Source organism: Equus przewalskii, chromosome 17 (assembly GCF_037783145.1).
Source record: "Equus przewalskii isolate Varuska chromosome 17, EquPr2, whole genome shotgun sequence".
NCBI lineage: Eukaryota > Metazoa > Chordata > Mammalia > Perissodactyla > Equidae > Equus > Equus przewalskii.
Window position 1 is genome coordinate 57339594 of NC_091847.1, and position 16451 is coordinate 57356044.

The 16451-nt window shown below is 40.3% G+C and overlaps 1 protein-coding gene across 13 annotated transcripts in view; it reads right to left on the bottom strand.

Annotated features, from left to right (window-relative positions):
• ZNF385B (zinc finger protein 385B) overlaps positions 1-16451 on the bottom strand; it is a 385687-nt gene that overhangs the window by 296067 nt on the left and 73169 nt on the right. For 6 of the 13 annotated variants that reach the window (XM_070581599.1, XM_070581605.1, XM_070581593.1 and 3 more), the window contains exons 2-3: positions 5301-5452; positions 4283-4600 (exon numbers count right to left, since the gene is read on the bottom strand). In XM_070581599.1, coding sequence (XP_070437700.1) covers positions 4283-4598 — 316 coding nt within the window. In that variant the 5' untranslated portion in view covers positions 4599-4600; positions 5301-5452. Of the gene's footprint in view, positions 1-4282; positions 4601-5300; positions 5453-7284; positions 7419-16451 lie in introns of all 13 variants that reach the window. The other 7 variants (XM_070581601.1, XM_070581594.1, XM_070581602.1 and 4 more) reach the window with 2 other exon arrangements.

Consider the following 16451-nt stretch of genomic DNA (forward strand, 5'->3'; position numbering starts at 1 on the left):
CCCCAACAATTTAAGACTGACAGAGAGGAGGCGAGTTACCTCTTCAATTAGCAGTTATTGGATGGCTGACTCTACCACCCATCTTTCCCCCTTTGGGGAGGAAATGAGCTACTCTTTTCCTCCCTGTATTAGTTTGCTAATACTGTTGTAACAAAGTCCCACAAACTGGGTGTCTAAAACAGAAATTTGTCACCTCACAGTTCTGGAGCTAGAATTCCGAAATCAAGGTGGTGATAGGGTTGGTTCCTTCTGAGGACTGTGAGAGAAGGATCTGTTCTGAAACTCTCTCCTTGGCATGTAGATGGCCCTTTTTCCCATCTGTCTCTTCATATCATTTTCCCTCTATGTGCATCTCTGTCCAAATTTCCCCTGTTTATAAGGACACCAGTCATATTGGATTAGGGTCAACCCTAATGACCTCATTTTAACTTAATTTCCTCTATCAAGACTCTGTCTCAATGTAAGGTCACATTCTGAGGTATTGGGGATTAGGACTCCGACATATGTTCTTTTGGAGGGACACAATTCAGCCAATAACACTCCTTAAAGCCAAGCAAGGGGTGAAAAAGGGAGACTGGCATTTTGCTCCCTGATTAGGTAGCTGCTTTGTCAGTGGACCTGCCAGTGTCACCTGTGGTAACTAAGCAGGGAAAAGAAATGTGGAGAAGCCCACATACCCTGCTCCATGTCTACCTGCCTGAGCTCCCAGCAGCTCCAGGTTTTCAAGAGGAATGTTAGTTGTCAGATAGACTCTGTACATGCCCTCAAGCCCCAAGAATTGGTACACAGATGAGAACAGAAGACACAATCTTGAAAGGACTGCTACACACGGTTCTGGAATGGGGCCTTTTGCCACCAACTGAGGGTAAGCTGGAAGACGTAGCTAAATCTGAGGGACCCTCAATGTGTAAGAGACCATTTCAGGCTCTTCATCCACGGGGTCTGTTAGGAGCACCTGTGGCCCACAGAGACAACCAGTGTAGTAATCACCTACTAAGAATAGCATTGCCACCTTGCCAAGGCTGTGAGGTAAGCACACCTCCATCCCTCCATGATTCTCCACTACCTGCGCAGAAGGGCAGACCAAGGGAGGGGTAGCCTGAGAGCTGACTGTGCCCCATCCTCCACTCTAAGCATCCTTCTAGCCAAATCTTAATTCTTCTATGAGATGGATGTTTTTTAAATAGAACTGAATCCTCTAAATCAAAGAGTCCCTCTGAATATACAAAAGTGAGAAGTTATGGGCTGAGAAGGTGTAAAGGGAGCTGCTACCCTGAAGGAAACAGACATTTGATACATCAAAACTGAAGAAAGGGACTAGAAAAAATAAAACCACGTCAGGCTCACTCCTCGCTAAGCAGAGACGCTACACGGTAGACGCTGTGCACATGCACACGCAGCAGCACTAAGGTCTATTCCACTTTAGTTCCCGCTGTTTCATTAGCATGAGATCATGGAGAGTTTCCCTGCCATTAGGTATTCTTCAGAAATATAATTTTTAATGACTACGGTTTCTATCATTCATCTTATAAACGTACTATAATTTATTTAACCTTTCTCCTATTGGACATTCAGGATACATCTAATATTTTGGAATTATAAATCACACCATAATCATCTTTGTACATACATCTATGTTTTAATTTCTGTTTCAAAGAGAAGGAGACATTATTATACCTACTTTTGTTTTCCGATGAGAGGATTAATGCTAACCACTTTCAGAGGTTAAGTGACTTGCCTTCATCATGTGCTAACTCCAACTCTTTTGAGAATAGGTCACTGACTATATTATCAGTATATGAAAATTGTCCTTTATGCCTAATGTACAACTTGAAAAGCTGTCTTGTTTTCTTACCCATTTTCCTATATATTAATACATTGTGTTATACTAAATGATGAGCTTTGTGTTACATATAGCATATATCCATACTATTCTGTGTATGTCTTAGCTAAATTTATTTTATGTCAGCCAGCTCATTTCATTAGCATGGGAGAACAATGGAGAAATTTATGAATTGGAGCTTGACCTGTCTGTTTCCAAAACCATCAAAGTGAGATAATTCACCATAAAAACAACCATTCGTGACCACAAATCCATTACAGCACATAGGTCTGAATTTAACTCGAGGGCTATTATTACATGAGAGGTGACAGCAGCAAAGCAGTGATGAAGAATAATGGCTTCACTATTAAATATGGTTGGGACTCTGGATCTGCCATTTCCGTGCTGTATAAACCTGGACAAATTATTTTCTCTCTGTGTGTTTCCATTCCTAGTCTGTAAATTACGGATAATCATAGTACCCACCTCAGGGGTGATGAGAGAATTAAACGAGAAACTTCCTATGAAGTTCTTAGGACCAGAATATGGCCCATAGAAAATGTTCTATTAATGTTAGCTACTAATTGTACTACTTATTAGAAGCCACAGGTTAACCTCAATTTAGGCACAGATATTTGGATTCTAACAGATGCCATTCAAACCTTTACTTAGGGTTGTTTACGCTCTGATTTAGACATAAAACAGTAATTAGTTTTTAACCTAACACCAGCTATACATTTAATATGTAAATACAGTACATTAATGCATCTGTAACTATTATCACAATAAACAAATACAAAATGGAAAAGTAATTTTTCATTATTATAATAAGTATGTATCTTATATCCTATAGGTTCCTTTGAGTTCTTGCACAGAATAAGTATTGCTTGAGGGAAAATAATGAAATTAAATTATATACTGGGTAAAAAGTAGTTAAGTTTAGCTTGAAATATAAAGATTAATTATTTACAGCACACGCAAACAATTTTCGCTGGAGCTTAAGATGGATCATAGTATAACTTTACAAAATCAAAAAATATGCAACAGAACACAGTGAAATTCCCACAAATGGCTGCCCTGCCTCATCGCCCTTCAGGTTGAAGCCTCATGACCAGAGCCAACACTTGCAAGAGTGGAATCTGGAGCTCTCCCACCACGTTTAGGAGGAGGTTTATCTTGTCCTCCCACGTAAACCTGGGCAGGAGGCCCCCTTTCTGCAGAATTCTTCACCATGGCTAACAGTCAACTTCACATTTTTCTTTAGTTGTGTCACAGTGAAGATACCCAATGACCAGTAATGTGGAGGAAGAAGGGCTGCCTAAGGATAACATAAAGGATTTGAAAGACTGTTTAGAATTTAGGGCAGAAACAGGAACGTGGAAATTCCTAAGCCTCTGGCTCTACTCAGCCCACAGGAAGCGGTGAGAGGCGAGAGAAAGTGCTTGTGGAGGTGCCAGAGCCCAGAGGCAAGTCTCACTGGTTGTGGCAATGCCTGTTCCTATCGTTAGAACACCACCGGCAGGGGCAGGCTACTGCCAACTCCCTGAAAGAGTGTAACAACTCTAACACCCAAGATGAATGCTCCTTTCCTGCATCATGGGATGTTACAAACAAAGCTGTAGCTTTTTACATACTATCAAGTAATACGCTACCCAACAGAAAGCAGACGAAGGAAATCCAAGAAAGCTTCATTTTGCAGAGAGGGGAAAAACGTGACATCACTAATCCATTTTAAAATACATTAGGAAATGTTCACGCACTGTAGGGATACAGGACCAAGTCGATGGCATAATATATAAAATTTTGTGTTTTTACATATAAATATAGTCAGCCTTAGTGGGCTAGTGATTAAGATTTGGTGCTCTCACCATCAAACAAACCCAGTTTTGTTTCCTGGTCAGGGAACCACAACTCCTGTCTGTTGGTTGTCACATTGTGGCAGCTGCGTGTTGCTGTGATGCTGAAAGCTATGCCACCAGTATTTCAAATACCAGCAGGGTCACCTATGGTGGACAGGTTTCAGCGGAGCTTCCAGACTAAGACAGACTAGGAAGAAGGACCCAGCCACCAACTTCCAAAAAACCTGGCCATGACTACCCTGTGAAGAGAAGCGGAGCCTTGTCTGATACAGCACCAGAAGATGGGAGGATGGTGCAAAAAGACCAGGCAGCGTTCCGCCCTGATGTATACAGGGTCACTAGCAGTCAGAATTGACTCGACGGCACCACCAACAAAAATACATATAAATACATACATTTGTCTAATCTAATATGTATAAATAATAACAAAAAATGTATACTGAGAAGTAACAAACAGATCTTGGATTTTACCTGTAGGGAAAGTATACATATTACTGTGGTGGTCGTTTAAAGGTAAAAGATAAGCCTTGCTCTAAATCCTCCATTTTCTAGAACAAAAGCATTTCTCCCAGGTAAACGGAGCCCCGGCGCTCCCACCTACCTGCGCTGTTGTTGGTGCTAGGGCTGGCCAGCAGTGGCCCTGAGCCCTGGGCTGGGGGCGGGGGCTGCCCATCACTCAGCTGCTTGACACGTTTGCGGTGGGATTTGCCATTGTAATGGACCTGGGCCTGGGCTGCAGAGTTCAGCTGGATGTTGCACACCTCACAGAAGGAGAACAGAATTTTCTTTTTCTCTTTACTCAACTGGTCCTCAGGTCTGTCGTTCTTTATCCCCTTTTCTTCAAAGCCCCGTAGAAAAGTTGCCATATTCATAATTCCATCTTTAGGGTAGTTGTCAGGACTTAAGGAGTACTTCATACCTGGGGAAAAAAGTACAAATGCTTGTGAAATGCGTGTCTTCTTATTTGCTAGTATGACTCCAATTCATTTTCATAGTGTGATTTAATCTGAAAGTCTCCCAGTTCCTCAGTGGTCACTCTTGGAAAAAGCCAACAAAAGTACCTGAGCATTATGGTCGTTGCACATGTGTTCTCTCTGTCTGGAGGACTGTCTGCTCGATCCTCGCCCCTCTTCTCATGACCTCTCAAGTCCTTTCCCTTTTTAACTCCCGCCCACCCCTTAGATCTTAGCTGGAGTACCACCCTGTCCAGGGAGCCCATCTGACCCTGGAGATAAGGCAGATCCCTGGTTACATGCTCACACAGCTCTGTGCGACCTTCCTTCACAGCACCTATCACCATGTGCATTTTGTATGTATTTGTGCAATTATTTGGTTTATGTCTGTTTCCCCAACAGACAGTGAGCTCTGTGGGGAAGTAGCCTCATTTCTGGATATCCCCTTGGCCCAGAACTGCACCTGTTACGTAATAGCTATTCCAATAGCTATTGAAGAAAGAAGGAAGAAATGATGTTATGAACTCCAAACTGTGAAAAAGCTTATGTGTAGCCATAAAGGTAAATATAATACACACACACCTGCACACCTGCAAACAGAGACACGTGCTAACCTGGAGAGGAGGTGGGAAACAAAGACTAAGACACAGTATGTCTGCAACTTACATTGGGTTGTGTTCCAAAGGCCCCTTTATAAGTTGACCAGTGGGAATTTGAACATATTTTCTTATAGATGTAGCAAAACAAATTGCATTTAGGTTTCCAGATTAGCCCATAAACATCAGTTTAATCTTTGATGAGGTTGCAATGCAGAACATCTGAAATAAAAAATAATGGAAGTACAACATACAGTAAACTAGTCATTGAAAAATATAAAAAGAGTAAAACAGACTAAGATATAATTTTGTTTATTTTTAAGCACTGATTTTTTTCATTTATTTAGATATGTGTATACGATAGATTATAACCCAAGTGAAGATTTTAAATGAGACTTTTCAGTACCTCAAGAACCTTGGATGATGAAGATGGACTTGGCTTTCTATTTTGTTCAGTTCTACTTTATCATATGTAATTTTTTTCTTTAGTTAATACAAATATTGCCAGCATTTTCATAATGGATTGGAAAAACTCAGAATTTTCCTTTCTGTGTAGGGAAAAATGTGATTCTTCCCTATTGTGTGATTCTTTCCTGTGTGTCTCCTTTACTGCTCACACAGAACACTTCATTTATGACACTCTGGTCATCAAATGTGTGGAGGTTTTCCCCACACTAGGCAATTCTCTGCCACACCAGCTGGGTGTCCTACACTTTAACTCAATTCTGACACTATCTACCTGAAGATGGCATCAGATCTCACAGGCTAAGGGCTCAATCCCACAGGACTGCCCCCCAACCAATTCAGATGCCAGTTGTCACCTGTGCTTCTGACCAACCAGCTATATATTGGAGATTCCAATGTCCCCCTCCTTGGCTTTGATTAATTTACTAGAGCGGCTCACAGAACTCAGGGAAGCACTTACTTTACATTTACCAATTTATTAAAGGAAACACTAAGGATGCAGATGAACATCAGATGAAGAGATGTGTAGGGCAAGATTTGTAGGAAAGGGTGTGGAGTTCCATGCCTCTCTGGGCACTCCACTGTCCCAGACCTCCACGTGTTCACCAACCTGGAAGTTCTCCAAAGCCCATACTTTTGGGATTTTATGGAGGCTTCATCATGTAGGCATCATCAGTCATTAACTCCGTTTTTAGCCCTTCTCCCCTCTCAAGAGAATGGGGGCAGTGCTGAAAATTCCAAGCGCCTAATCACGGCTTGGTCTTGCCAGTAACTAGTCCTCATCCAAGAACCCAGAGTTGCCTTATTAAAACAAAAGACACTCCTATCGCCAAGGAAATTACAAGGGTTTCAGGAGCCCTGTGTCAGGAACTGGAGTCAAAGACCAAATATTACAACAAAAGATGCTCCTAGTCTTCTTATCACTTAGGAAATTGCAAAGGTTTTCGGAGCTCTGTGCCAGAAACCGGGGGCAAAGACCAATATGTACTTTCTAATATCTCACACACACTTACCCATATGATTATGACAATGTTTTTGGTTCTCAACCAGAATAAAGAAAAAGACACCCTCAGAGGAGAAAGAGGAGAATGATATTCAGGGAATAATTGGGCAAAAACTAAGGGAAAAGGGATATGCATGAGTAAGAATTGGTTGAGTGGCCAATACTATGCCATGAGGAATGAAGAATTCAGATAAAGAAAGGATCACAACTTGTGAGGGATTTCTGCCTATGAGAAAAACTCAGGGGGTTGAAAGATATTGGCTTTGAGCAATTCTGTTGATCCAAGTTGGCTTGGACTCTAAGGAAAGGAAGGAGAAACTAGAGACCAGTCCATATTTGGAGTGTTCACCAGCTGAATCTTTAAAATTTTGATCACAAAATGAGTTATAGTAGACGGTATGACCATGAAGATAGATATTGATTCCATGTGTACGACATGTCAAAAAGAACTCATTATTTACACTCATATATCCTGTTGCAAAGTGCCTTTATGCATTGTATCATAGGCTAAATCATAACCTTCAGAGAGTTGTTAGAAAATTGCTAGTTTGATATGTAAAACCTATTTGTCCCATAAATAATTTACCTTGATGCCACCATTTTAAGGAACTCTATTTCATAAAATTTTCCATATGAATCTATTCCTTTCAGCTCTTCACAAAGGCAGTTTTCTTCCTTGAAATTTATTCAAACTATGCATAAGTCAGGTTTAAGCAATTCCTATAGGTGAGTTGCAGAAAATAATTCAGTTATAATTGAAATGTGATTTAACTGTACATATATCAATATTTTTGCCTTTATTCCCTAAATCCAAATTACCACGGTGTCACAAAGCCATTTTTCTCATAAAACTTCAGAAAATATCAGTGCCATTTAAAAGTTATATTCAAATATATTACTTTGTGTCCTCTCTTAAAATATTAAAATTTGTCAGAATTAACAGAACTAATTGATAAATAAAGAGATAAATAATTTTTAAAATGAGCTTATCATTAATATCTTATGTCCTGTCTAGAAAACTAATCCATTGAAAAACATAAGGAAAACCAATAACTTTTAACATTGCAAGGCTATGTCAGATACCATCTCACAGAATCATTTAAATCTAAGTGTGATATTTCAACTCAAACAACCAAGCTGAGGAATGATGACACTTTCATCTGAAAATTTAACCTCTTTGGAGGTGGCTGGCCTTCCCCATGTTGCTAATTAACACATGGTATTTCACAGAAACAGGCCATACATCATAATGCTCCATTTTAAATTTGAAATCTAAAAACGGACTTCTTTGTATTTTCATATTAAAGATAAAGCCAGCTTACTTGTGCTTTTCTGATTGGCATTTGTCCTAGAAATAAATTATGTTTAGATTTATTTAAATATACATATTTTAAGTGGTAAGACAGAAATATTTAAAATGAAATGAATGGCTATTCTAGGATTCTCCTGTAACCGCCTGTGAATACCAGCACCCGTCATAACCCTTATCCCTATTCTATTTTCTCCCAGAGTTCCTCTCACTTACAGACGATCCCCCACACCTCCAAAACCACATTCCTGGGCATTCTAGGGCGGATGCAACGCCTGGGGGTGGGGTGATTCTGTCTACCAGGTCCCAATTTGTCAGTCCTAGTTCCCGCTTCACCACACTTCCTCCTCTCTCAGGGGAAAAATAAGTTCCGCTCCTGCCACTTGCAACCAGAATATATTTAGTTCCAGAGGTCTTGGGAAAAGGACCTAGAAGTGGTAGAGAGGCAAGATAGAGTCTCAACGTCCACTTTTGGCCTGAGGTGATATAATTTCTAGGCTTATAATATGTGTGGCAGCAATAATGTTTATAACGTCAACTTTCTGGCTAAAGAGAAAGTAACAGTGAGCTAAAGTGAAAGTAGAGAGAAAAATATCACTTTCTATCTTAAAGGCTTTTTATCAGACTATCTTAAATTACATGTTTTACTTGCATACGACAGAGGGGCCTTCACGGGTATCCAATTTTGAACAGAGCAGTACGCAGTGTTCTGCCTTGATTGTCATGCAGGCTTCTCTGAGGGGAAGACAAGTCAGGACAACTAGACCAAGTACTTCATGCTTTTTTGTGTTATTTTTATCAGATTAGATGAACAACTATTCAACATCCATGAGAGAATAAGATATTTTGGTACAGGTCAAAGAATCAGAAAGTTAGTCCTTGAGTTACTGGGTTTTGTTTGTTTCTTTGTTAGCTGAGGAAGATTCACCCTGAGCTAACATCTGTTGCCGATCTTCCTCTTTTTGTACGTGAGCCATCTCCACAGCATTGCCACTGATGAGTGGTGTAGGTCCACACCCAGGAACCAAACCTGGGCCACCGAAGCAGAGCACACCAAACTTAACCACTAAGCCACTGGGGCTGGCCCCTTGAGTTGCTGGTTTTGAGCAACTGATGGGATAGCCAGTGACTATCTAAGGAGTGATTTTTAAATGACCAGGACACAACGCATCAGGAAACATTTATACTTAACAACTTTCTCTAGGACTGGCCCTGACCTGCATAGTTATCCAATTGTCTTTTTATAATAAATTGAAAATAACAGGAAGATGATTCAGAGGTAAAGACATCTCTGTTCCACGTTTGGAGAGAGACATTCTTTGACAGAGTTGCCACGTCAGATGGAGAACATGGGAGGAGATCTCCCCACGTCTATATAAGTGTGACAGGCTCTGCCCCCACTCCATGGATTTATTATCTCATTCTCCAGCTCAGCTCCATCAGTTTTATCCACTTCTCATTCATTCCTTAACCCCTAACAAGCTGGATCACAACTGCTTTCCAAATTTAGTGCTTCTCTTTGAAAAGTCATCATAAACACTTCCTAACTGCCAAATCCAAGATGGCCCTCTCCACACTCCTCATTTTTCTTGAAGTCCTCATGATGTTACTCTTGCCAGGGTCTCTTCCTACCTCTGCACTCCTGAAGCTTTTTATTCCTATGGGAAGCTTGGCACCCAACTCTCATATTATCGTTTTAATTATTTAAGTAATTTTATTTATTTACTCACTCATTTCAGTAAATGTTTATTGACATTAGGCAGAGGGCTGGATGCTATGGAAACAACAGTGAACAGGATGGATGAGATGCCAGCCTGAGGGGACCCTGGAGTCTAATGAGAAATACAGAGGAGAAAACAGGAAATTATAACAGAGTGTGATAAACGCTGTGGAAAAGTCTATATTTTCCTCCCTTGCTAGATTTCAAGTCCCTTGAGGATAAGAGCTATGCTTTATTTGTCTTTGTATCTCCAGCTTTTAAGATTGTGTTTAGTACAAACTAGGCACTTAATAAATAATTGCTGAATAAATGAATGCCTTGTGTGTGTTTATGTGTGTTGGGTGTAGCACTGGTTGTGAACTCAGTAACCAAGGTCAATAATTTCAGCCTACAGATAGGCTGAGTACACAGCTGTTTGCATCTTAAGATTTCAGGAATGATAATAGCAGTGTGCTCCCCAAAGGAAAAAATACCACCACTCATTTGTAAAGTAGAATCTCAGTTATTAAGGACAAAGTCCTACATCCTCTAATTGAAGAAAAAACTTGAAGTTCAAATTCTGTTGGGGTGGGTCACACACTAACATGGGCACACTTTTGCCAACATCTGTGTGACATCCGCTCTTTGCAGCAATCAGCTTTCACAGGGAATGGAGCACTGGGTGTAGTGGAAATGGTTGGGCAAGATACAAACAGACATATGGAAAATATTCAGGACTCTGACAGTGATTCTTGCTCACTTCACTATGCTGCCAATGTCTGGTCCTGACTCCTAAACTTCTACTTCAAAGGAGCGTAAAAAGTTTGGGGTCTTCTTGACTTCTTGGGGCTGGCCCTGTGATGTAATGGTTAAGTTCGGCGTGCTCAACTCTGGTGGCCCAGGTTCGCAGGTTCAGATCCCAGGCACAACATACAGCATTGGTCAGGCATGCCGTGGTGGTGACCCATATATAAAATGGAGGAAGATTGGCACAGATGTTAGTTCAGGGCTAATCTTCCTCAAGCAAAAAGAAGAAAAAGAGGAAGATTGGCAACACGTTAGCTTAGGGCTAAGCTTCCTCAGCAAAAACACACAAAAAAGGTGAGTTCTTGGGTACCAGACTACAAACAACATCCTTCCCTAAAATACAGAATTTGGGGGAAAATTAAGAGGTCAGTAGTGCATATTCATTTTGTTGTATGTTTCAACATTTATTTCATAACAGGATCCAAATATGGGAGGCTATATTTGGTTCAATTCAATTAGATGATCATTTATTAAACACTGACTATATACAACACACTATCCTTGGCCCAATGGTGGCTAAAGAAACGAATAAAATAAAGAACGTAAAAAAATAAAGAGCTTAAAATAAACTAGATGAAGCACTCATTCTGCTGCTCCTTGTTCAGGAGAGGGACAGTGGAGAATCCTTTGCACAATGGTCCCCAAAGTGCTATGAGGGTACTTCTGCCGCATATTAGCTTTATTATATTGCATTGAAATTACTGCTTAGTATTTGATTTCACTAGACGTTCATCCGTCTCAGATTTTTTCTTCTCATCACCTACTGGCACTTTGCTGAGTGCTGGTGACATAGATTGTAAATGGGGTGCTGGGTTCTAATGTGAATCCCAAGAGATCTTGACACTAATTGCTGAATAAGAAAAACTGACATTTTAATGCCTCTAGCAGTTTGTTCCCCTTGAGGAAAAGATCTGCATTCAGCTTTGGGGGCCTACTGCTCCTTTGTTTGGGGAAAACATCTTATAGGACCTTTCGGTCATGTGAAGATGGGGAGGTAACACATGGATTCTTCCATAATGGAGACTTTGGAGATAATACGGCTCCAGCAGCTTTATCTGCTTTTCATAATCATATAAAAAGTCTTCACTGTGGCACAGTTGCATCTCTGCAAATTATCTTTTCTTTCACAAAACATTTCTTTCCTGTAAGAGGATTTAAATTGTATTGTCCCTGAAAGTTCTGTTAGATAATGGGAGATGAGTGTGTTTTCTTGTTCAATCAGTTAACCACAGGAGATCAGGAGAGCCTAGAAGCCATAAGTAAGGATGTGAACACATCTTGCCTTACAAAGAATGGCCTGGGATTGCTGAAACTCAAACTGGACTTTACTGTGTAAGTCCCATATTTGACGTCATTCCAGATGGAATAAACCCAACTTTGGAGAAAGTCCTGAAGTTGTCCTAAATTATCTTAGGAACTAAAGGGAAAGACCACCCCTCTGTGGATGGGTGCAGGATTGCCACAAAAGGAAGAGATTTTTCCACTGTCAGTCTTAAAAGACTGAGGGGGCAGGAAACAGACTCTTCAAGGGATGAGCCTGTGATTGTCTCTAGGCCTGGGGGACAGGGGACCCGTGATCCAGATCTGAGAGATTTGTTCCCGGCATTCCCATCGTGGAAAGGTAAATCGATCCCTGAAACATGGAGACAGGCCTGAGACAGGGCAGAGAAGACTTTGCACAACAGAGAACACCCGCAGAGAGCTTTGATTTGCAGACTCAGAGAAACTCTATGTCTAATAACAACTGTGGAGTTTGCCACTTACAGCTCCTTTTTATTTTTTAATCCCAAAGCCATCAGTGAAGTCATGCAAACATCACACTGAGCTTCCTATAACTGTGGTTATAGGAAGTCTATAATGTTATAGGGAGTCTAGAATGGCACCTGGGGTTAAAGTCGTACATGGAGGAGCAGCAGTAGGGGACTGAGGGATGTTAGTGACCCGCAAAAGAAAGACACAGTGGTCCAGAACCAGACAACTGGTTAAAATGTCGAATAACAACAGACTTGGGATATTTCAGAGATTCAAAATAGTGAGCAAGAAAGGCAAGCTGGTAAAGTAGTAGAATTCTTGCATCAAGTAGGGTAGATGGAATATTATTCAGCCACAAAAAGAAGTAAATCCTGCCATTTGTGACAACATGGATGGATCATGAGGGCATTATGCTAAGTAAACTAAGTCAGACAGAGAAATATAAATACCTTATGATCTCACTTATATGTGGAATCTAAATATTTTTTAAAAACCTCTTAGATACAGAGAATAGATTGGTGGTTGCCAGAGGTGGAGGTGGAGGGTGGGCAAAATCGGTGAAAGATATCAAAGGTATAGACTTCCAGTTATAAAATAAATAAGCCCGAGGGATGGAATGTACAGCATGGTGACTATAGTTAATGATATTTTATTGTATAATTGAAAGTTGCTAAGAGAGTGGATCTTAAAAGTTCCCATCACAAGGAAAATATAACTATTTATGGTGATAGATGTGAACTAGACTTATTGTGGTGATTTTTTCACAATATATACAAACATTGAGTCCTGTTGCACACCTGAAATTAATATAATGTTATATGTCAATTATATCTCAATAAAAATTTAAAAATAAATAAATTTTAGAAAGAAGATTTAAAAAAAGTACAGGAGGGATCTGAATTATTTTAAATTAGGTAATATGATGGGTAAATAGGCTAGGGCATTTGAGTTACCTAAATACAAGTAAAACAAGGTTATTTTATTCTCATTGATTATTATATACCCTAAGCCAACCAGATGCCTAGCACTTAGAAGGTGCTCCATAAACTTTTGGTAAAATGAAATAATTGTTATAACTAATTCAGCTGAAGGTCAGCTTCAGCCCACAGCTGCTAGTTAATTTGACCTTGGCTTTTAAAAGGCCCAATAGTTGCATGTCTATGTAGATCAATGTCTTTTTCTGGTACCCCTCACCTTCTGAGTAGTCCACATTACCATCATATACAAATAGAATAACAATGGCAATAATGAGAACAAGGAGTGTATTTTATTCTTAATGCCAGAATATCAATTTCAAATATGTATGTACATTTCAGAAAAAACTGGGATTGAAAATATCATTAGATGTTTAATACATTGAGATTCAATCAGTAGAAAGAAAAATGTATGTTTCTTGTTGCAAGAATAAAAATTACAATGATTAATATTAATTATAAAAGCTGTTAATTTTGTGTAAAGCCAGTAAAAATTTCCAATCAGTTAGAGAATAGACTGACAACTAAATCTAGCACTAGCTAAATAACTACAGAGAGAACATATACTCATTTGAGATACAAATGTTTATAAATAGTCAATAATATTAGGATAGAAATTAGATTATATCATAATTCTAATCTTTGTAGAATTATATAGTGTACTAGCTTTCATGACATTAAACAAATAACCTTTAAGTATTACAGCTTTTATTTATGTAATTCCATTAGGACATGAACCTTTCTAGGAAAAACCTATTTGGAAATTCTTCTCATCTTCTGAGGATGAAGTAAAAGCAAAAGCCTGGCTTTGCGACCTCAAAATTATTACCTCAAGGAGATAATAGTTAAGTAACCCTCAAACTCATAATATGATACAATTTTCTGTTTCTCTATCACAAAAGTTATTTTTAATGATGGTATTAGGCTTTAGCCTTAGGCAAACATTGATTTTCACACTGGTTGTTGGTGTTGTACCACGAGCTACGCATTACACATCTTAGCTATAAGAAGGAGCAATGCTTATTGACTGGGCTACACCGTCTTCCTCACCGAGGAAGTCTCGATTCCACTTGCCCTCCAGCTTGCTTGGCACAGCTGTGCAGCATGAGACAGCTGCAGAACCCAGGAGAGTGACCTTCACATCATAACGGAGCGTGAAGACCTGGCAAGGGCAGATGCTGCAGCCCTGTTCCTCCCACAGCTTTGCCAGGGTGCGGGTACAACCCTGAACGCTGTCCTGAGTAGGCCCTGGAGCCACTCCAGCAGGTCCACGGCTGAGCCTTTGTGTGACTGGGAACAAGCTTTCCTGGCTCCTTGAGGTACCTGCCATGGCACCTTCCGGGCACCAGAGGGAATGCGAGCGATTCCATACATCGCTGCACACAAGTCAGACCCAGCCCTCAAGGAAGTAATGCTCTCAGTTCATTGAATTCTCAGGTCATCTTAAAAAGTTCACAAATAACAACGGCATTTTCTGACTTTTGTTATGTGGGAAAGCGTAGCAAGAGTAAAGGAAAGAGACCATGTTACACAGCCTAGTTTAAATTTCCAATCATAGTCTCTCTCTATATCATCTAGACACATTTTTACATTTATTACAATTTCTTTACTCATATAAAAGTAATTTATATCATTCTGGAAATTTTGGAAAATACAAAAAGCAGAAAAAGATTGGGAGAAAATCCTCCATATTCCTAACATTCAAAGTTAACTACATGTTGTCGTTTATTTCTAGCCTTTTAAAATGCATATATTGTTTTCACAGAATTCTGGTTAGACAAGAGATACTTGCTAAGACTTCAAATATACAAATATATTAAAGCTGAGCTCTTCGATTGTTTATATTTATCTACAATTTGATTAACAGTAAGTCAGTATTTTTTTCTTTTGGTATGGTTCAAATGCACCTGTAACAAATGTTCTGACGAAGAGGAACAGTGCCATGAATTCCTTTAATAGGGGGCTGCCTCGTCAAGGCAGTCTGAGAGGAGGTGATGTTCAAACTAAGAGACAGAGGATGAATAGGAGGGAAGGGAAGAACATTCCAGGCCAAGGAGATCTGCAAAGATCGAGAAGCAGGAGGAAAGTTGGCAGAAGTGACAAACGGAAAGCAGCCCAGTGTGTCTACAGCAGAGAGAGCAAGGGGGAATGAGACATGAAATAAGTCTAGAGAGCTAAGTAGAGGCCAGGTAATGAGGGCCCTTGCAGGCCACTGTGAGGTGTCAGTCTAGGGAAGGTGCAGAAGCATTTTAAACTGGAGGACTGATATGATCAGATTTGACTTGTGAAAAGATCACTGGCCTTCTGAGTGGATAAAAGATGGGATGCAGAGTAAAGAGGTTGCCATGTGAATATGGACAAATCCAGAAACTATTAGTTATCCAAGGAAGAGAAAATGGTAGATGGGCCTGGGTAGGTGATGATGACAGCAGAGAACAAAAGTGGATACATTCAAAAAACTTGAGAAGAAAAATCAACAGGACATGGCAATGGGTTAAATGGGACTGAGAACAGAGGGAGAGATTGGTGTCAAGGATGACTCCATGGTTCTAAACTCTGATCATATATTAAAAGTTCTTGGGGGTGCTGGCCCTATGGCATGGTGGTTAAGTTAGGCGCACACTGCTTTGGTGTCCCAGGATCATGGGTTCAGATCCTGGGTGTGGACCTACATCACTTGTCAGTGGAGCTGTGGTGATGACCCACATCCAAAATAGAGGAAGACTGGCACAGATGTTAGCTCAGAGCGAATCTTCTTCAGCAAAAAAAAAAAGTACCTGGTGCAATTTAAAAAAATACTGATGCTAGAGCCCTACCCCTAGAGATTCGGATGTAATTGATCTGGGGTAGGGTCCAGGCCTAAGAGTGTAAACCTCTCCAGATGATTCTAACAGGCAGCCAGTGTTGAGAACCACTGCTCTAAAGATTGCAGCTATTTGAAAGTAGTCTCTGCCCTAGTCTGGGGACCTGCTGCACAGCTGTCAGTAGATTTTACCCTGACAGCAGCTAGGGTGGAAAGAGCATTTGATTGTTCCATTCCTGAGAGCAAGCACTAGCACTTCTGTGGCCCCATTAGACTGCAACTCCCAGAATAGATACACAAGTCCAGGCTTCCTGCCCCAGAACCTTCTACTCAGGTCACGGATGATTCCCTCTCAGCTTCAGGGCTTGAGTGTCCCAGAGGACCAGCAGGATGGAGCTTTCTGAACTCA